The 22,415-nt window shown below is 50.6% G+C and overlaps 1 protein-coding gene across 2 annotated transcripts in view; it reads right to left on the bottom strand.

Moving 5' to 3' along the window:
• Positions 1 to 19,160, bottom strand: part of CAMK1G (calcium/calmodulin dependent protein kinase IG) — a 29,735-nt gene extending 10,575 nt beyond the window's left edge. The window contains exons 1-4 of one of the 2 annotated variants that reach the window (XM_045983376.1): positions 19,061 to 19,160; positions 8,646 to 8,766; positions 3,752 to 3,880; positions 480 to 554 (exon numbers count right to left, since the gene is read on the bottom strand). In XM_045983376.1, the coding sequence (XP_045839332.1) occupies positions 480 to 554; positions 3,752 to 3,880; positions 8,646 to 8,737 (296 nt within the window). In that variant the 5' untranslated portion in view covers positions 8,738 to 8,766; positions 19,061 to 19,160. Of the gene's footprint in view, positions 1 to 479; positions 555 to 3,751; positions 3,881 to 8,645; positions 8,767 to 17,478; positions 17,621 to 19,060 lie in introns of those variants that run through there. The other variant, XM_045983375.1, reaches the window with a different exon arrangement.
• Positions 19,161 to 22,415: the final 3,255 nt, after the last annotated feature.

Genomic DNA, 22,415 nt, shown 5'->3' with positions numbered 1-22,415 from the left:
AGTTGCCCACTTAGCTGACTGAGCCACCCAGGTGCCCCGGCATTAAGACATTTAATATTCAGGGTGATGGACACAGACAGACTGGTCAAAATGGACTTGAGCCATGGTAGGTATTATCCCTTCTGCTGTGGGGTTGTGGGAAGGTCCAGAAAGTCTGACGGGTGTGGCTGGGACAGCAGGGGAAAATGAATGAGATGGAGTCAAAGCTATGCACTGACTTGTAGAAAATATTTTTAAACAACTGGTAAGGCTGTACTGGTATAGACTGTTTCAATCATCAGTCCTAGATTTACCCCTCAGTCCACACAGAACATGTTTGTGACCAGAAGCATACTTAGCCTGAGAGAACTCTTGGCATTTGAGAGCTTCTTTAGCTAATTTTTGGTCTTATCTGTTGCATCCCCACACTCCCCTCACCACCTCTAGGCCTCCCAGGCCCCCAAGACACCTGTGGAGGAAGTGGGTCACCTTTCACTTACAGCTGCATGACCAGGTAGTAGTGAGTGGTGCTCTCGTAGATGTCCTCTAGGGTCACGATATTTTCATGCTTGATCCTGGGGGGACAAGTAAGGCTCATGGTGAGTGGTATGTGGTGTAGGTGGGTCAGACAAGGAATGGACACCCAGCCCACCGGACGTTTATTTCTGCTAGAGACTTCTGATGACAACGTTTAGGAAGAGCAGATCCTCATGCATCCTTCCTAATAAAAAAGCAGTCGCAAAGAAATCCTAGAGAAAAGATCCCAGGGTTGTATTCAATCCATATTTTTGAATGGATAATTGATCATCCTGCCTTCAGGGAACCAACATTTTGTCACTTCCCCAGAAATCTCTTCAGGCTTTACCAAAAGAGAAAGTTAAAAGAACTGAAGAAGGCTACGAACACACCCCAACGAAATTATTTTACAAAATGGGTATCAGATCTCCTTCAGAAACATCCTTGAAGAAAGTGGATTGCAACAGAAGAGAATCAGGTTAGCTAAGCCTCCTCATGAGTGACCATGGAAGGAGTTTTGCAAAATTATTATTCCGGAATATTGTGAGGAGCAAGGAAGGTGCTGATTTCTGGGGTCAGTTCTGTGGGATGTTGTGGATCAGTAATTCTCAAGCAGGGGCTCTTTTGTTCCCCGGAGACATTTGGCAATATCTAGAGACATTTTTGTGGTTGTGACTGGGGAGGAGGGTAGTGCTAACTGGCATCTAGTGGGTAGAGGTGGGAATGCTGGTAAACATCTTACAATGCACACAGAGTAGCCCCCCAACCCAGTAAAGAATTATCTCGGCTACTATATCAGTAACACTGTGTTCGGGAAAATTTGCTCTAGGTTCTCTCTGCCTGGGATTACTCAGGGGCTAAGGCAAGCAGAATAATCATATTAACTGGGGCAGGCTTGGCCTCGTAGGCAGCAATTCTATGCATGCCTTTCCAGGAGGAACGTTTCTTTTTCTTTTTCTTTTTTTAAAAGAATTTATTCATTTATTTGACAGAGAAAGGCACAGCAAGAGAGGAACACAAGCAGGAGGAGTAGGAGAGGGAGAAGCAGGTTCCCCACTGAGCAGGGAGCCCTATGTGGGGCTCGATCCCAGGACCCTGGGATCATGACCTGAGCCGAAGGCAGATGCTTAATGACTAAGCCACCGAGGCGCCCCAGGAGGAAGATTTCTAGGAAGTTTAACTCATGGCCGTGCAGCACACACGTGAAGAACTTGGACTCTAAGGTCACGTGGGCTTGAGTGTGGATCTAGCTGATATACTCAGGAACTGGGTGACTTTGGCTGGCTTTCTCAAATATTCTAAAGCCCACTTTTTGGCCTGTAAAGTCCATCTCTCTCATAGGGTTATATCAGGATTAAAAGAGAGAATGCATGTAAACTGCTAAGCACAGTGCCTGGGGAATAGCAAACACGTAATAAAAAGCTATCATGTTTAAGTTTAATTTCTAAAAATACAGACCTGTTACAGTGGTTACCTGATGCATTCAGCCACATTCACTTGCTGACAATGCTAACATAGTTTATCAATGGTTCATTACAAACAGATACCGGCGGGGCACCTGTGCTGTTAGGGACGCTAATAAAAGCAGGGGTAAGCAGGACGACCATAGTCCTTGCTCTCAATGAGTTCACAATCTGTCTCGGCTCTAATCTCCCTGGAGCCCAAACTGGTATCCCCAGCACCCTCCCTGTAGTGACTGGGGAATACATAGATTCAATATATTCCAGCAAATGTCCTATTTCCTCCAAGCCTATACCTCCTTTTGGTTTCCTTTCCCAAGCAATGATATCACTATCCACTGAATTGCTCAATCTCAGCTTCATTTTTTAAAAAATAGACTTATTTCTTTGAGAGAGAGAGAGAGAGCAAGCAGGGGTAGGAGGGACAGAGGGAGAGACGCTCAAGTGGACTCCATGCCAAGTATAGAGCCCAACATGGGGCTCAATCCCACAACCCAGGAGACTATGATCTGCCAAAATCAAGAAGCAGACACTTAACCAACTGAGCCACCTATATCATTTTTAATACTTTTCTCTTTTATACTCTTACTGGTCTACCTGAACCCAGTCACTTCTCTTTCTTGAATCCAGTCTTCCTGCTACCACATGATCTTGCTATTACCCTCGCTTGTATCCTCATCCTTTGCTGAGATTATTGAGGATGTGTTAGAATTGGTCTCCCATCCTCTAAGCGCTAATCAAATCCATGTTCCACCATCCTTAAGAGGAATGGCTCTAAAGTATAAATCTGATCATGTGAGCCTTTCCTTAAAATTCTTTGATGACTTTTCTTTGCCCACAGAATAGAGTCAGCACTCTTTATCATGGTACCCAAGACCCTTCATCATCAGGTCTCATTTGATTCCATCTCCTGCTCCTTGATGGTCTTCACTCTAAGCTCAGGGGGTCCCAACACTGACTCTTCCTTAACGTCCTCTGTGTTTTTACAGTTCTATGTTAAAGTTTATATTACCCTCAGCCTGAGTTCCCTTTCTGCATTGCCTCTTCTGTCTCCATCAAACTCTACTCATCTATCAAGGTTTATTTTCTTTGAAAATGTACCTAATAACCCATCCTCATTAAAAAAGAAAGAATGTAGGTAAAACCTGTCTTCTCTAGACTTTGTCTTCTGCTACCACTGGCTCATGCTCAGTAGGATTAGAGTTTGTTATGGGCACTTCTGTCCGTGCCCAGAAAATGTGAGCTCCTGAAGGTAAGGGATTTTAGCGACCTTATTCTTGTGCTCCTGATGCCCAATACACTTTTGGCACACCACGGGGTACCACAAGGCTTTATATATGGGTCCTGCTGTTACCATTTGATGGTTTGTTAGTGTGGCCTCTGTCATGACGGTTGGGTGCTGAACCTACATTTGCTTTAGTACAATCCAGGCTAATTTCCAAATCTTATTCTGCTTCCTTAATTACTGATTCTTCTTGGTATTGGCCCTCAATTGATTTTTGTGCCTTCCAGCTAATTACTCTCTGGTGTACATGCACAAACCAGGTCTGGCGCCAGCTGGTTTGCTGATCAATTTGCCTTACGCCTTTCCCACCATGCCCGCCCCTCCCCCCCAAAATCAGCCAAGACACCTGTCTGGCTAAGCTTAGCCGACTGATCAAACGGACCCATCAAAGCGATGAAAGAAAGCAAAGCCTTTAGGTGTGGAAATCAGCTTCAGTCCTTCTCGAAGGTAATTTGTGAAGGAAATGTTGTGATCCCACAGTTGTACCCGGCCAATCCTAGGACCCACTCACTTTTTCAACACGGCAATCTCGTTCTCCAGACTGCTGTCCCGGAAGGCAGGTGACTTCTTGATGCACTTCAGGGCAAAGAGCTTCCCCGTCAGCCTTTGCTTCACCAGGAAAACTTCTGAAAAAGCTCCTCTAAGTAGAAGACACCAAGAAATAATTAGAACTGGCTGGCTTGGGAACACTGTCGGAAGCAAAACCAAGGGGTAGATGAAAGACGGCGTGGCTGGTAATTAGTTTCCATTGTTACTGTGGGGACCTGAGGAGCTGTATGGAGGGCAGAGCCTATCTGACAAGCCCTGGGTCCTTTCTTTCCAGAAGGAAAAGTTTCTACTACAGACACAGAGACTAGCCGGGTGCTATTTCCTGATCCTATAATTTGCGAAGGACTCCCAGGGACTCGGCTTTGGTTATGGAGAAATTTCCATCTGGCCGAACCATTAAAGAGGGGCCACTGCAGAGCCAATTTACTTTGCTTGTTCCAGCACGGTGGAGTGTGGCACACTGGAAAGGCAGCAGGAGGTAGCACTGGGGACAGGGCTCAGGCAGGGATGGAAAAAAACTCCAATCTCTGTTTTCGAAGGTGATCATTACCCTGAACTCATTATCAGATCCTAAGGGGAGCTGAGCACCCTCTCATTCAGTAGGATCTGTGAGAGAGAAAGACAGGACCCCAGCAGCTCCGGGCAGGTTTCCTGAAGATGGAGAGGCTGGAATCCAATGGAAACACAGGGTAGGATTCCAAAGAACAGCCTTTTTTTTTTTTTTTTTTTTTTAAAGGGACCTCCGAGACCAGGCTGGAGCTGGAGCTGTAGTTAGTTAGCAGTGGGTGCTGGAGCCCAAGTGCCTGTAAGTGAGGACCTCAGCTTTGCGGGTGACAAGTCACTTAACTTCTATAAACCCAGTTTCTTGATCTGAAAAGGGGGAGTGTCAATAGTAGCTGATTCACAGGGTTGTTTAGAAGATTAAATGAATTAACATATGTAAAGTGCTTAAAAGCCTTGCTGACGGCTGTTATACTGCATGTGTCAGACACTATTATTGTTATTACTATTATTATTTGAATACCATTAGGGAGGACACCTGGTAGTGACAAGAGGCCATAGCGTGTAAGGGAGGAAACAGCTGAACCATCCTCTCCCAGGCCATCTGGGGATTCTAGAATGGAGGCCCAATAGCAGTGAAGCTTGTGCAAGGACTTTGAGAATCTGCATTAGAAAATACTTGGTGTTTCCTGGGTCTGAGCTTCCTGTTTCCCCCAGCTGCACTCAACTGAGTTAATCAGAGCCTTCAGAGCTTCCTCTATCCAGTCATTCATTCCTTCACTCATCCCTTCAATCAAGATTTATTGAGCACCTACTGAGTCAGACACTGGAGATAAAAAGGTAAGTGTTTCTGGTCTTAAGAGGCCTGTAGACAAATGAGGAACACAGACAAATGAGCCATTAACATTTGATGTGAAAGTTGTAATTAAGCACTCAGTGAATGCTTTTTCCGCTGACAGACCCTCTGCGCTAGCCCTCGGCTGAGTATCAGTCTAGCGCAGAGTCTGGTGTGTGAGATGGACACGTACGGAGAAGTAGGGGTGTGGGGAGACCACAGACAATGAACACTGCAGGCAGGGTCTCTGCTCAGCTCTGCTATCAGCGGATGCCGGTCACCTTGGAACCACTGCACATCTTCATACAATCATTATCACAACACTTCTCCCCAGCGGATAGCAAGCTGGAAACAAGGGCACTTTTTTTCCTCGTGTGTACAATGTGGTTGCTTGGAATAGCTAAGAAGCACGTAATTAATTCCCGGCCTTTGAGCTTCAGAGCACCCTGAACCCAATTTTAAAGGGTGAATGGGAGTCAGCCCAGTGAAGAGCTGGAAGGGCTATCTCAGGGGGGTGAGAGGGACTAGCACGGAGGCACAGGAAAGCAGGGCGGGATGGGGCTACTGGGGGCCCAGCACCATTTGTGAACTATGAGACAGGGAACAAGGGGAAGAGTCATGAATGTGCAGAACCCGGTCCTCTGCCGGATCACATACGGAAAATGCTAAAGAAATGCGTGGTGGATGGCTGGATGGAAGCCTGGAAGGCTGGGTGTGGGAGAAGTCTGGCCTGGGACTAACTGTGTGTTCTACTCATCTGCAGATCCCACTTGCCCTAGTGTGAAAGGAGAGAAGTGAACCACACAGCCTTCAAGGTTCCTGCCAGCTGTGACTTTCCGGGACCCACTTTCAGAGTCCCCCCTTCCACCTGTACATACAGGTGGCCCCCCATTTCAAAGCTGATACCCACCCTGGGTCCTCTTGTGGAATGAGATCAAATTGAGGCCTTCCTGGGGGTGTCATTTCTATTGCAGTGTGTGCGAACGGCGCTGCCTGGAGTTGTGCAGTGTCGTGGCAATTCGAAATGGTGCTACTGCCCTTCTGCCTCGGCTGCTTTGTATAGTGCGAGTGAGAGAGTGTGTGAGTGTCTGTGTGTGTGTTGCATGTGGCCCAGGTGGTGGGGCAGGGGAGAACAATTACAAGACTTAATTGTGCTGTTGGTCAGACTGCGGAGCAGAAGGAGCGGGGAGCTAGTTTTGAGCAGTTAGGGTTGCTGGGGTCAGAAGGCAAGACAGGTAGAACCTCTAGAGCCAGGAATGCTTTACTGCCGTAGAACCTGGTCTGCCTTTCCTGCTCTGAGGAGCTCTCCCCTCTTGCTGGGAGAGGTGACGGAGGCCCGAGGAGAAAAGCCTCTTCCTGCCAGTGGAAGGAGGAGGGCCGGCAGCTGGTGACATTCTCCCTGCTACAGACTAGCTCTGCCCAGTCTCCCTCCCTTAGGGCCCTGGAACTGTGGGTGACCTCGGGGCAGAGTAGCAAAAGCCTTCTCTCCCTGGTGGGTTGTTCCAGCTGAGCGCTACAGAGAAGGAGGCTTTGTCCTGAGATTCTGGGGCATCGTGCTCAGGGGGGTCTGCTCTGCCCACTGCTCCCTTCCACTCGGCACCTCCCCTTAGTGACGACATGGGGTCTGCAGCCTGGGGTGGCCTGGCCCCCTCCTGGGTGCTGCAGGGTGTCTACTCTTTAGCTTTTTTTCAACTGCTGCAGCAGCTGTCACCTGCCCCCTGTCTTGTCCCCTCAGTTCCCCATATCAGGGCAGGGCTGGGTAGGTTAGAGCAACTGAAAGCATGTAAAATAGAGATTCCTGGCTGCCCTGTCCTGCCCCTGTCCCCTTCCCCAAATCCCAGGGCGGTAGGTCTGGGACTGGGAATCTGTATTTTTTTGTGGGTTGGGGGGACCTACATAAGCTAAAATGCTACTAGGGAATTATGATTAACTCTCTTGAGTGTGGCAATACCATTGTGCATATAGAAGAAAATGCCTTTATTTTTAGGAGACGCAGACAGAAGGATTTCAAGGTGACATGTCATGATGTTTGCAACTGTTTACAAGTTGTTCAGGGAAGTCAGTGTGTGTGTGTGTGTGTGTGTGTGTGTGTTTGTGTGTGACGTGCATATGTAAAACAAATAGAATGAAATGTCAGCAATTGTTGAATTGAGATGGTGAGTATATTGGTGGTTCAGGTACTATTATTTCGCTTACTTTTTTTTTTAACTTAGATATTTTCACAGTTGCAAGTTAGAAAGCTAAGCTCCCCCGGTGACACTGCTGTCCCTCCAGGTTTACGATCTCTGTGGTTGAGCTCCACGAGAGCAGCAAGTGTCTGGCTTTGGCCAGTCCCACAGCCCGCATCTGAGCAGACCATGAATAAGCACCTGTCAACCTGGGCATCTTCCCTTCCTTCTCTTGGTTTTTGGGATTCTTAGCAAATCATTTCTGATTCACACATGAGTCTTATCCCTCTCTCCTGCCAAAAGTCCCCTCTAGCCACCCCCGTCTTGGCAAGGGTCCTTGATGGAGGGCCAGCACTGTGATGACCCGCACCAGCGCTGAGATCTTCCTGGGGGGCTCAGACCCCGACACTTGCCCGAGCAGGGAGAGCTCTGGGGGGTCTTGTCTTGGGGCCGGGCCTGGCTCCTCTGCGTCTCAGTGAGAGTGTGGGCAGCTGTCACTGCCCGAGGTCACTGACTCCTGGCCAAGGCAGAGGGAGCTAAACTTAGCCCGAATTGGCTCAAGGGAAAGCTTGCTTGAGTGGACAGCCTACTCACTGCCCCTCACTTCCTGGGGCCCAATTAGCCCAGGCTAATTAGCTGGCCAGCTGGGGTCCTGAGGCTACGGAGCCGGGGGCCTGGAGCCGTTGGCAGCCTGCGTCAGAGCCTGCGCCCCCCCCCGGGAGGAGAGGCAGGACTGAGCGGATAGTCAGCTCCAGACAGGCTGTCTCTGTTCCTCCAGCCGTGTAATCGTTGTCAAGGGGCAGGCGCAGACACTCCAGAGGCTGGTAGGAGTTTGGACTACGGCGTGATTTTATTTTTCCAACATGGCACTTAAATACAGAGCAGAGAGGATGGTGGTGGGGAGCGGACTCCGGCGTGTGTCCCGTCAGCTCTCTGGGCTCCAGAAGCCCCTTCTCTGTCTACAGCAGACCGTGGGGTTGGCTGACCTGCTTGCTGCCAGGAGAAATAAAGAAGCTGGAGGAGGAGGCCCAGGAAAGTCCTAGGGCCACTGAATCTCTGGAAGGGCTCCAGAATGCTTCTTTCCTGCTGCTAGGGCAAGAAGCCACAGGTTGTCCCAGACCTAGAAGCAGGGTCCCTGGGGGTGGGCCAGGGCAGAGAGCCTAGGGAAAGGGCTGGTATGAAACCACGGTAGCTTCCTCTACTCTACCTACCTAGTCCTTCCGAGCAACTGAGATGATGTCCCAGCAGCCTCAGTCCCAACTTGTCAGCAGCTGCTGACCCAGAACAATTCTTTCCAGTCTCCCCCCACCCCTACCCAGTGCACAGCCCCATCTCTCAGCCCCGGGACTCACGATCCCAGCACTTCCATGAAGATGAAGGTTTTCCGGATGTTCGTGGTCTGTTTCTTCCAGGAGCTGCAGTCATCGTCTTCCTTTCGACCCATCGCCTCCAGAGTTGAAGCTTTGGGGGAAGCTTTGAGGAAGGGGAGAAAAGGTCTGATCAGCTAATGTCTCAGACAGGATGAGAACATGGCAAAAAGAATAGAAAACACATCTTTCACGTAATAACTAGAACGAAGGATTAGGAGCAAAACTTGGATAATGGGCAAAAATAACACTGTTCTCTCCAGTTGCTTTTTAAAATTACTACAACAGGGGTGCCTGGGTGGCTCAGTGGGTTACATGTCTGCCTTTGACTCAGGTCATGATCTCAGGACCCTGGGATCGAGCCCCGAGTTGCCCCCAACCCCGCACTGGGTGCGCTTTCTTAAAAAAAAATCTAAAATGACCAAAACAAATGTGTTGCACGTCTACTGCCCGCCCACTGTACTCGCTGAACACTCGAGGAGGTGAGAGTTAAGTGGTGCAAAGTCCACTTCGTACGTATGTTGTTAAGGGCAATAACGCACACACATGTGGATTAGTACACGAATATCCACCTTGGGGGGATCTGAGCGAGCTGTTTCCTGTGTTTCCAGGAGATACCAACGTGTTGATTCAAACCCTGGAATCAGCCCGACGTCCCTTCTGTTCCCACCTGTTGTATCCGTTCTCCCACCTCCCCAGTGATGCTTACTGCTACCTCTCTCCTATGTGTTCTGGGCTAAATGAAAGGCATCATTCAACGAACGAGCATCGTTTCCTCCCAAACTCCCACAACATTAGTACAGGGCTGGAGAAACAGCTATTCATTAAAGTCGGAACTGAATCTTGTCCTCTTTGTATCGGGGTTCCAGAATTGCCATATTCATTCACCCGAGTCAGCAGCTGTGATGCGCCGGGTGCCGGCCACGTACCAATGATGGTTCTGTCTTGGGACCGGCAGGCTCCAGGGGGCATGCAATGAGCAAGGGAAGTACCCCACGTGCAGTGATGGAGTGTGGGAAAACCGTGGAAGAATAGAAGCTAGGTTTGTAAGAGGGGAAAATGGGGATGGTCACCTTTAGATAAAGTCATGGAAGAGCCTATAGTTGGTCATATTTAAGCTGGGATCGGAAGTGCGTGCAGGAGCCTGCCAAGGACGGAGTGTGTGTGAGGGAGCATTTTGGCAGATGGAGTGAAATACAGGAGGTCAGCGTGGGGGGGGGGGGGGTAGGAACAGAACCCGAGCGGACGGGAGGGACAGTGTGGCTGGAGCCGGGTGTGCTCTGCATGACTTGGGTGGTGAGTGGGCAAGGGAAGGAGGCAGGGGACAGACCACAGAAGGCCTTAGCGACTCTGCTAAAGATACTGGATTTTCTTCTACGGAGACCACAAAACATGGAAGGTACACCCCTGATGTTTCAGAGCTGACTCCAGCTGCTCGGAGGAGAATGGGGCGGGACCCATGGAACATGGAAAACGGGTGGGGGACAGATGTGCAGGAGAGAAATGGCGGTGGCTTAGATCATGCTGGCAGTGAGGGAGAGAAGGGGGCTCAGGATACATTCTGGGGTTCTGATTATACGAGATCAGGCGATGTGCCCACAGAGGGTGAGAGGGGTCTAGGCTAGCTGTCCTGTTTCTGGTAGGAGGATGGGGGAGTGGTGCCCTTAGTGAGTCAGTGAATACTCGACAGAAACATGTTCTTGGGGTTGGTTGGGTGGGTTGGGGGGAATCTCTGTCCCTTTGGGCCCTCTCTGCCCTAACAGCCTCTACTACAGGCTGACACTGCGTGTCTGGGAGGGGTGGGGGAACATTTCTACCAACACCCTTTCCCCATTCTCCTTGGACCTAAGAAGTAGGAAAATATGTCCAACGAATGCACCTCTTAGGCCACGCCCTTCCTTCCCCATCAAACAACAAATAAACAAATGCCTGCAGAATCCATGGTCTTCTGATAGCCTCACACAAAGAGGTTTGTGCCTCCAAAATTTAGCATTGGGTAAAGAGCAGATTCAACCTGAGTTCAAATTCTGCTGTGGCTAGTTGCCACTTGAATGGCCATAGGCGAGTTATTGACCTTTTCGAGTCTATTAACTCATCTGTAAAATGGGGACAGAGCCCTCTATGGTCATGGTGCAGGGTAAATGAAATAGTGGACATAGAGACTCAGCACATTGCCTCCTGTGTACTGTACGATTGTGATAGAGATAATTTTGGGGGGATACGGAGTCTATGTAACCCCCGTCTGGAGGACTCATGACATAAGTAGGTTCTAAGGGATAGAGGGAAACCACTTCTGCATTCAGACACAAGTGTGAGGTGTAAGCCCCTGTGCATAAGAGGAACATGACTTGAGTAAGGGCCTTGCTGGGCAGGAACAGGTGGAGACAGACTGACAGTTTTGGTCCGAGTGGATCCTGGGAAGGAGATGGGGGAAAGGGGTGCACACACCTTTGGTTTCACCCATCCAGGAATGGGGGAGGTTGGTGACACAGACGGGTGGCTTCTCAGGACCCTGCTGGGGGGAAGCCATAAGCAAGGGAGGGACTCGGATTGCAACCACACTGAACAGGGCAGGATGTAATCACCGGGCAGGCCTAGAGGGAGGAAGTGAGTGAGATGGGGTGGCTTGACCTGCACGATTCCGGAAGTTCCCCAGGGCCTGTGGGGGGCTGGAGCCTGCTGGTTCCAGAGCACGGTAGCTCAGTATGTGGGTCTCCCCAGCTCTGTGTCAAGTGTCAGCTTGAAATTGGCTACAGTGGGAGTAAATGCCACAATCAGGCTTCTCCCCCACTCATCCTTAAACTCTGTCCTGAAACATTTATCATCTCACTTCTGCCCAGGGCCCTGGTGAGGGGACACAGAGCTGTTAGAGGGCCTGTTCCCTGGGGTCCAAAAGAAGACAGCATTGATCAGGGCTTCTCAGGAGAAAGCAAGTGGCTGGGAGCTGGGCTTTTAGTGGAGGGTGTCAGCAGGATGTACCGCAGCCCAGATGGGACCAGCCACACCTGAGGCCAGCAGTCATCCTTGGGTGAACTCCCAGACAATAGGGATCTGAGGTCCCCTTCTCCTCTATCTACAACCAAGTCTAGTAAGCACCTTATAACATAAAATGCCCCCTTGAAGTAGAGCAAGAGGAGGAGAAGCCATCTCAAGGCTGTGTGTTCTCCTGGAAGAAACTGAGTTAGCTCAGTGAGACTCTGTGGAACCTGAGGTGCTATAACGATCGAGTTCAAATTTAAAGTTCTCCATTTCCCTTTTCTGCTGCCTGGTGAGGGTAGGACTTAATGAGAAAGATTTTATAGGAGATGAAGATGCTCTATTCTCTTTGTTCACTTCCATATTGTGTGTAAACTTGCAACCTCACTGTATACTAACTGGTGGTGGATATTATGAAAAACGTGAGAAAAGTTGCGAATTCCTTAGCATTTGGTATGTTCCAGTGCAACCCTGGCATTTTGTGCTTGTCTCTTCAAGCCCGTTTGTGGAATTTGCTCCCCTGGGAGGGTGGTGGCCCAGAGGGACATAGTGACCCAGGACCAGCCAGAGGAGGACCTGCCAGCAAGGCCACGGCAGCCTGAGCCCTGATTTGGAGGGCATAGTCCACAAGGCAGAGATAAATGAACCATGGCTGGCAGACTGCTTTGGGGAAGACGAAATACTGGAATCAAGGGCTATCTTTAGCCAGACACCATTCTGCAGATTCTTAGCCCAAATCTGGCAACTTCCACTTATCAGTGCGGCTGGCATCTGCTCTTGGACCGAGTGCTTATTAGCGTACACATTGCAGCAGGAAGTCTTGAAGAATGTAGGGGATCGGAGCATAGGGGTGGACATTAAAAGAAGTCAAATCAACGGGGTCAGTCTGTGTCCCACTGTTTCTCCCACTCTGTCTCTCTTCCCCCTACAGACTGGCAGGGCTGCAGATGACGCTTTTCCAGGTAAGGACCCAACCAAGACTCTTCTTTCCAGCTTGGGGACCATCCTCTGGGTGCTCATTACTCCCCCTGCTGGAGCCCCATGGAATGACGGGCTGCTCTCCTGAAGGCACGACCACCTCATTAGCAGCTCTGTACTCACTGTTCCTTCTCTCCCATCTCTCTTAAATAGCTTAAAAACATAGTATTCTTAGCTAAGCTAGGCTATAAGAAAACATCTTTCCCGCCCACCCCTCCTCCCATACACTCAGTACCAACAATTTAGCTCCATCTTCAGAACAACGTGGAGAACTCGGGGGCCCGGATCTGAAACCCCCAGTCATTCCCGCCCCTCCCTGACCTCAGAGAGGTCCCCAGGCCCCACGCCAAGCACGGTGGAGGTCTAACCATGGGCTCTCAGAGGGGCGGCCCACAGTGTTTCTGCATCCTGTTTCTGTCAAAGTCCTCCCCCTGCTCCCATGACTCCTGTAATCTAGGTTCTTTCAGAGGAAAAGAAAACACATTCCGAGCAGCTTGCAGCCCCAAGATTGCTGTCATTGTTCCCAAAGTACTCCCACCTCTCTCCTTCCACTGGGCTTCAAAGCGCAGGAAGAGCCGCGTTACCGCTGATTTCACAGGTGTAGCTCAGGAGACGCCGTGGGTGTTGGCGCCTGTGACCTCCACTCCTCAACAGGGCAAGGCCCTCGAGGACATTCTGCAGAAATCACTCCCGGCCAAAGAGAAGACCTTATTCATGGGGCCATCTTTGAGGTGTGGAGATAACACTCCTTCGTTCCCCACTGGACAAAACGCGGACATTTCTCAAAAGAACGTGCACGTGGCTCTCTGCCTGGGGCCAAAGCTGTGCAGCGGTCAGTTGTAGGTTGTCGGTGGATGTCTGAGTTTCCCTCCCCTGTGAGTGCTGCAGGCGCCCTGTGCTACTCACCCGGAATCCCTAGTGCCTAGTACTGAGCCCAGAGAGCTCAGCCTGCCTGTGTTAAATGATTCAGCGAGGAGGAGAGGCCAGGGACAGAGAGTTGGACTTAAAATAGGGAAGTGGTGAAGGATGGACTCTTTACTTGGCTCTAGAGAGACACCTCTCTAGAGAGGCCTTGGGGCCTCCTCTCTCAAGTTCTCAAGGTCAGTCTCTGTTTAGACCACTGCAGCAGGACGGGGCCGCATGGCCACAGAGAGCCGAACCACCTTGTCTCCATTGCCAACAGCACCACTCAGGGCCTGGGCCTGGTTCTTAGTCAACAGCACTTCCCTGGGACACTCGAAGGGCCTTCCCTGACCATTCTATCTGGAGTCAGCCCCTCTACCCACCCAAATCACTCTTCCACATGAGCCTGCCCCTTGCTTCTGTAAAGCCAGTGACAATCTGAGATGCTCCTGCTTATTTGTTTGAGGTCACGTCCTCAGGAGAAAGTAACTCCAAGCGGACCAAACCTTGCCCATCTTCTTGTCTCCCTGAGGCCTAGTGCAGCACCTGACTCCTAGGCAGTGCTCATCATAGTTTCCGGGGTGGTCTTCCTGCTCTGTTGGGGGACAGTTCCACAGCTGGGGAGGAGACTGTGGAGGGAAAGTCATCCTAAAGGGCAGGCCAGGTAGCTCTGAGGGGGATGCAGCCTCTGAGCGCCACCCTCTCTGTGCTTCTGGGGACAGGCTGTGTGATGTGTGGCGGCATCCAGTCGGGCTGTTTATGAGGTGCTGCCGACAGATGCTTAGGCCCAGAGCCCAGGAGGCAGGTGCCCTTCTTGTGCTTCTTCCACGGCAGATCCCTGTCCTTCTCTCCTTGCCGGGCTCCATTTGGTTACAGGAACAGCACTAGCAGCACACAGAACTCTAAGGCAGATGACGCCTACCTTCAGTGTCCTCCTCACTGTCATCACCATGTCCCAAAGATGCCAGGTCACCTCATGACCCCACACTGCCCTGGAGCCTCATTCCGGCCCCTCGCTCCTGCCCACCATGCTCCACACAGCCTCTTCACTGAAAGTTTCCTATGTGGAGTCCCAGCTGCTCTGAAGTGCTTATTAAAAGAATCAGCTGGACGAACAGCTTCAAAGTCACCCTTCCTGATAATATATCTGAGAGCCTTGGGTGCACCATGTTTTAATCCAGGAATTCCATTCCATTCCATTCCATTCCATTCCATTCCATTCCATTCCATTCCGTGTATGTTTCCCAAACCCGCAGCAGGGTCCCTAAACTGGACAGGAACCACCCAGAGGAAATGGAGGGAAGGGGAGAACTTGGAGGAGCACTTGCAGCCCACAGATAATGGCTCTCAACTCTACCTATGGGAAGAGCCACTGTGCCTTGATTTATGCCCTCACTTGGGGCTTCTGGGCAAGCAGGTATAAATCACTCAGGGCATGGTAATCAGGCTTCTGAGCCTTCCTGAGGGACCATGTCTGGCTCTCTTACTGATCTTAGTAGAATCAGCCTACCCTAAAACTGCTTTGTGGTCTACTTCCAGGCTTTTCCATTTCTTGGGAGCATGACTCAGAGAGGCTTGTGGGTCTTGGGAGGGAGGTTATCAGTTGGATCATCTTTCATAAGAATGTGCTCTGTGCCTCCAGGCTGAGGCTCACAGAGTCATGGCAATATATAAACCACTTGCTTATAAAGGGTTAAAAGGCTAACGCTGGGATGTTTTTTTGCCCTGAACTCCAGTTTCCTGGACTCCGGCCTATATTGGACTTGGCGTCAATCCTTTGGATTGAGAGGGACATTAGAAAGAGCTCAAGTTCTTGTCCCAGTTTTGACTTGGTACTGAGGAGCTGTGCAGCCCCAGGCAGATCACTGTCCATCTCTGGTCTGCCACATTTCTCCTTAGAAAAGAGGAGATTGGAATAGATTAAGGTTCCTTGAAGTTTGTTTTTCAAAATCTTAGTCCCAGAAGACTGTCCGTGTGCAAAGCGGATTCGCTGCTCCTTCTTAGAGATTCATGGCCCACGCCAGCTTATTAAATGCTCTGACAACTCTTACAGACACTTGGTTTGTGCTGTTTAACCTGGCATCCCCCCTAACTTACTGGACTGTGGAGCTCTTTCCTTGGGTAACACCCACTAGCATCCAGGGGATCTAGGGTTGCCCAGAGCCTACTGTGGAAAACAGGGAGACTGGCCATCTCTGATACTTAGTGATTCTCCATGGGTTTGAGCAACACATGAAATTTCCAGCAGCCTGCTGCCCTCAGTCACAGCCCTGCTCTCCTCGTGGTGTCAGAGGCACACAGCGGGGCCTGTGTGAGCCGTCACAACCCATTCCCACCTCACTGGCTGTGGCTCAAGCCCAGGCCCTGGATCTGAATGCCTCCTGGAGACTTCTGGACAGACAGAACCTCCCCAGAATAGGGCCTCCAACTCCAGCACCCCCACCAGGCCTGTGTCTCAAAGGCCAGCACTGCATGCCAGTTTCGGTTCACAAAATCACTGAGGAAGGAAGTTTTACAATGGCCTCCTGCAGTTTATTTCAGGCTCAAACCCACATTTAAGTTTAAGCAAATCCCTCCTGCTAGAGTGACAAGCCAGAATTCACATGTTGCTTAAGATTTATTGTGTGCCTGTTATAAAAGAAATGAACACCCTCTAGGGCTTCATTTAGTGGTGGAGAGGTCAACACACAGGAGTCCCTGGAGAGAGCAGGGTGTGCAGCTGATTCCTGCTGTGCTCCTAACCCCAGGGGGCCTCAGTTTCCTCCTCTGCTGAATGGGAATAAGGATGCCTGCTCTATCCCCCCCCCCCCCCCCCGCATTCCTGGTGCATCAGGGGGCACAGAATCAACTGCTCTGATGCTATGTAGTGGGTCCACATCACGGGCGCACGAATTAAACCACATGTGCTGGGGAGAAAGAGAGGGAAACAAATAAGACTTTAAATAGACCTCAAGACGCAACAGAGGATGTGAAACTACTGCTCCCTAACCCGTCACAGCTCCCAAGTACTCCTCACAGTGTGGGCAACGCATCTCACTGTGATTTTAAAATGTTTAAAAATATCTACTTTTTCATGCATCATGGTCTTGAAATGCAAACCAACTACTTCATCTGGTACTGAACCAAGAGAGCGAGTTCTGCCGCCAGCCTGGGAAACACCGCCTGCCAGCATTTCTTCACCGGCGTCATGCTGGTCTCCCTGGGGCACCCTTCTAAGGAGTTTTCAAGGGTAAAAGTGTTGACTGTGTGCCTGCCGCAGGCTGCCCTTAAGCCAGACCGTGCAAGAGGTGCCTCCTTTGTGCAGGTGCAGGGCTCCTGACTGGGAAGGCCCCGCCAGGCACGCTCAGCCCTGGGAGGGGCGCAGAAGGCGGGCGGCGCGCACGAAGCCCTGCGTGACCAGCCCTGCCTCCCCGGACACGGGCCTGACCCGCGTGGACAGCGGCACTGGGCCCAGCCCCACAGGCGGAGACCGCGGGGACGCGCCCGAGGTTGTAGTGGCGCGCGCTGCCGCTCCCGTCTCATTCATGCCGCAGCTCATTCACCCGGCGGCCCGGCACCGGCACCGCACGCGCTGTGCGGGGCAGTTATTTCTGGCCGTGAGCGCGCTTGTGAGCGTGGAGAGGGTGCCGGGGCGCGGCTCTCCGCTGCCCGCGGGGATCTCTCCTCTCCGGGGGCCCCAGTGCTCCCAGGCCTTGAGGAGGAGGGTGGGGGGAGGGCGGTCCGGGCTGAGCGCTGGGCAGGGCATCCTGCGGGCGCTTCACCTGCATCATCCTCCCCTCGTGCCTGCCTGCCGCCTTTAGGGGACCGTTTCATGGCTGCGGTACTGATGGGCAGAAGCGGTAAGAAAAATGCCCCAAATCAGGGAGTAAATGGCAGAGCCGGACTGGGAAACCCCAGTCTACCAGCGCTACCACAAAACCTGTTGCCTCTTTCCTGGCGGTGATTATTTGATTTCACTTACCTTGCTTCATCTTTAGGAGGCTTTCCTGCAACCCCAGCACCTGACCGAGTCCCCCTGGAACACGTGACTTGGATGCTCCGAGAAAGGCCCTGAGACCAGGCCAACCACTGCTTCTCCTGGCTCTGACCTCAGGCTTCTTTCCCAAAGTTTTGCCCTGATTTTCTCAACAGTGCTGTTCACACACACCCGCACCCCACTCAGACCTCCCAACACACTCTAGCTATCTGTAGTGTCACGGAAAGGTCACTGATGATGTCAGAAGTCTTGGGTTCAAATGCTCATAGAGACCAGCCATATCCTGCTCTGCAGCCCTTGGCAAGCCTCTCTGAGTAACTGTGGTCTCATCTATAGGAGGGGAGAAATACTATTCGCCTCACCAGCTCAGTGGGTTTGTCCTAAAGACAACTGATTAAAGGCACATTAAAAACCATAACTGCGGTCCCCATATCAGGTATTACTAAGCACTTTGTGTTATGGACCTATCGGATCTCATCTTTGGCCCTGGTTAAGCCTGGGTCAAAAGGACTGCCAGGAGCCGGACTGTTTCCGGCTTCTGCTCTGGGAAAGATCATCTCTTTCCCCAGGAGAAACCTGCCTGACTCTTTGACCCTTCTCAGAGACTTTCCTCATGATCAATTTATCCGGCCCCAGAGCAAGCAGCTGGCCAGCCGTGCACTGCCGCCAGACCAGCGCGAGCCCGGGCAGCTGCCTCTGGGAGCCTCGGGGTTAATGCTTGTGCGTCAAAGTTACGTGGAGAGAAGGGGCCACAGTGCGATGGGGGTGGTGGAGAATCCAGACCTCCTTTTGCCATCTTTACCTGCCAGCAGAACTGGGGAAGTTTAAAGACAGGAGGGAGCTGGACGCACCGGGGAAAGGTGAAGGAGCGGTCTTGTGACTGACAGCAATGAGTCTTGCATCCAAAGGCAGCCCAGGCAGGGCCGTGGAGCTGGAGCCTGTCCAGGGACCCTTGCCGGGAGGGACCGATACTGGTCCATTCTCCTGGGGGTTACAGAGCCACAGGCTGTTTACAAACTGCCCTTTTTGCCCACCGGCTCTCTTAATCCTCCCAATAACCCAGAGAGGTAGGCAGAAGGGCATTGCTCCTTGCCAGATGGGGTCAGAGAGATTAAGAGATGAAGGACGGGCAGGAGTTAGGGGTGCAGGCACGCTGGAGGTCCTGCCGCTCTGGAGAGGGGCAGCCCCTCCCAGTCTGCGAGCCCTGAGGATCGCCCCTAGAATGCAGCCTGCAGATGGGCATCGCAGGAGGGGCAGCCACCGGTATTTCGCTCCCCTCTCCCTGCTCAGAAGTGCAAACGGTCCCCAGTCACGCCAGCCTTGACGTGACAGCAGATGGCTCTATGTGAAGGTGCCACCGGGCCCCCATTCAGACTTATTTCCCAAGGCGGCTACAACTTACCCTTGATACCACAGGAGTCAGGCAAGACTGGAAATGGGGTTGAAATGAACAAAATACCCAAGTTCCTTGCAAAAGTGTTTCTTCACATACATCTCTAGGCGCCACCTGCCTCCCACTAAGCCAGGAAACCTCCCCACAGCAAGAAAAGAATCAGACTCATCTTACCCGAGACCCAGAAGGAATGGCGCTCCTGGTGCTCCTACTCCAGCTCCTACAGGTCTGTGAGGGTTAGCCGCTCCAGTGCCTTCACAATAAACCGAATTAAAGGGGAGGAGTGCAGGGGTTTTCTTTCCCAGGACGGTAACCAGGCAGTCTTAAAGGGGAGGAATTGCATCTCCTGCCTTTTTCTCTGCTTTGCTTTCCCTCCCTCCAAGCAGCATTAAGTCTGGTCCAGAAAACTGCTTTTGCAAAGGTCCCTTTTATGCCGTGGTGTGTGTGTGTGTGTGTGTAATTGTGTTTGCACTGATGTGTGTAATGGAAAGAGAGGGAGGAAGAATAAAAAACAAAAATAAAGCCTCATATTACAGGTTTCCATTGGCCTGAATGGGGTGATAACAGAAAATCAGAGAAGCTTTCTAGGACTGCCTGCCTCAGTTTCTCTTTTAACCACTCAGCTGCTGGAGCGTACTGTGTAAAAACACCTTCTGGGGCAAGAGCCTATCTACATCGGTTGAAATGAAGGGATTGAAGACCCTTCGGTGTCTAGTTGTCTCTTATAGAATGGGAAGAGAAGCAGGGGGACTCTCTGTTGGGTGGTTCCTCCCTACATCGCTGATATGCCTCCTCTCCCCTGTCTCTAGAAGCATAGCATCCTGATCCCCAAATTTACCATCCTCTTGTCAGTCCTAACCCATTAGACCTTAGGAGATCACTCCCCTTCTTCTGGAAGCTCTTGCTGACTCTGCTCCCCTGTACCCACCTCTCCATCCCACCCTTGATCATCTCAGCCTCCTCTTGGCTGTTCCTTCGGTATAGGTTCCTTGAACTTCTGTCTTCTGTCCCCTTGCTTTCATTTTCGCTACGCTTTCCTTAATCTCAACATCCACACACGGGGTCTGTTACTGTCATCATGTGAATGTCCCAAATCAAACTCCCATCTGGGTTGTTGACCTTAACCTTAACATCCAAATGTCTGCTTCCATCCACAAATAATCCTGAACATGTAATAGTTTCCTTCAAACCACTCTTTTCCTGTTTTCTCAGCTAGGCTGCCGAGCTACCATCTTCCCAAACCCTCAAGTTAGAGAGCCAGGCACTTTCTTTAGCTCTTTCATTGTTCTCTTTTTCATTGCCTTCCAAATCCAATCAGCTGTTATGCGCTTTCAGTTATTTCTTTGAATTGGTTTTTAAATTGTGCCTTTTCAATTTTTTAAAAAAATCATTTGTGTTTTTTGAATAAATAGCATGTTCATATGGGCTAGAAATCAGAACTATATTGAAAGACATACACTGAGGTGTCTCGCCCCACTCCACTTCCCATCCAACCCTGCCCCTCCCTGCCCTGCCCCCTACAGGTGGCCATTCTTACTAGTTTCTTGTGTATCCCTCTAGTAGTTCACATGGATGCGAGGAAGAATAGATACAGATACACAGATACAGATAGCTATCAATAGATATATATGGATAGTCCCTGCCATCCTTTTTTACACAAAAGGCAGTAAGTAAATGCTGCCTCTTTATATTTTCATCACTACAGTTTTAATTCAGGCTCTCCTCCTCCTCTTTCTGGTACTATTGTGATGACTAGGCTCTAATTGGTCCCTGGGTGAGGTGGTCCATTGGGATAGCTAAAAGTGGCTCTGGAGAGGTTTTCTAGGTTAGACTCCTGGACGACTGGAGCTGTGGCCTTGGACAAGTGACTTAACCTCTCTGTGTCTCTTTTTCCTGTCTGTGAAATAGGATAATTCCTGAAGATATGTCATAACTAGAAGGGAGGAATGAGACAGAATGCTAGTTGTTTAGAACAGCCAACAAGTATCTGGTAGGCAGTCAATATTACTATCTTTTTTCTCCAATCCAGCTTTAGTTCTTATTAGAATGATCTCAATAAAACATATTGATTGCTCCCACCTCAAAAAAGGATCTATTACCTACAGAATAAAGGCCAAACACCTTAGTCCATCACTGGAGGCATTCCAGCACCTGGCACAAAACTATCCCCTCTCCCCCGAGTCCCTCTGTGGGACTCCATGGGAGCTGACCCTCCAGCCATACCATCTGAGACAATGATTTCTAACACGCCACTTTTCTCAGAGCTCCTGACCTTTGCTCGTGCTGGTCTACCGATACAGAATGCCCTTTCTTCATTCTCTGCCTATGGCAATGTTACAGATTGGAAAAATCCTCATCAAATACTAACTCATCCATGAAGCCTTCCATGATTTCCCGACTTCCTTATTACGAGTCACTCCTTCTTCTGTGGTGCTCCCCAAACTTTGTCCACAGCTTTCCTAGGTTCTTTATGTTTTTCTGTCTTGAATTTCAGCCTGTGTTGCCAGTGCTTAGATTCCCTGGTACAGCATCCCCGACTAGCCGCTGTCCTCCTCCTATTTGAACCCTGGAACTGGGGAGTTCATCACAGCCTGAGACAGTCAGGTGGTGCCAAAGGCAAAAGGTATGTCAGAAAGTTTATTTCCATAGGGAGCTGAATGCCGCCAGCACACACACATACACACATTTGTTCCTTAAATATTTATCAACACTGACTGTGAATTAGGTAGTGGGGACACAAAACCAGACCCAGATTCTACATTCATAGAACTGCTGTCCACGTCGATAAATCAGCCAAGATTCTCCTCTGTAATGTGCCCTAATACAAGTTTGAACTGCACAATGAACTGCCAGTCAGCACCAGCCCACTGGAACCCTCTCCCGCCCCTCCCCCTTTTCGTCCATCCACCTACACGCTGCTGGCCTCGGTTGAGCCACTGAGCCAGGGATGACTTCTCAGCTGTGGAAACAGAATAAGTTCCATGTTAGGTGCCATGGGAGAAAGTGTTACCTCTTTATGCTGAGTTCCAAAGGCAGATACCCTCACAGGTACTGACCAGGCCAAATGCTGGACATCAGGGGCTGGAGTAGGGACAGAGCATCCATGGCTGGAGTAGTAGCATGGGTGTTTAGAGAACTGGGCGGACGTTCCAGAACGTGCCGCAGGGATCTGGAAGAGAGCTTTTAGTATGATCACACATGCGCACTTGTGCATAGAGACACACATGTGCACTTGAGCCGAGACGCATGATGTGCACATTTGCACATGTGTGTGCGTTTTTCCTGGTTCAGGTCCTTTTAATGGCTTTATTGCTATGATTTCCCCAATCAACAATCAACCGAATATTTATTCAACATCAATATGTGCCCAGTAGAGGAGGCAAGACACAGAAAGCAAGTGGAGATGAATCAATAATGAAATCAGGTCCTGTTAACCCCCATTGTCACCAGAGACGGGGCCCCGGCGGGAAACTGTGTGCTGGAAGCATCAGGAGTGGAACGTGGAAGGGTCGTGGAAGTCGGCCTGGGC

Source organism: Meles meles, chromosome 17 (genome assembly GCF_922984935.1).
Source record: "Meles meles chromosome 17, mMelMel3.1 paternal haplotype, whole genome shotgun sequence".
Taxonomy (NCBI): domain Eukaryota; kingdom Metazoa; phylum Chordata; class Mammalia; order Carnivora; family Mustelidae; genus Meles; species Meles meles.
Note: the sequence above shows the minus strand (reverse complement) of the source record. Positions and strands in the feature narration are given on the sequence as shown.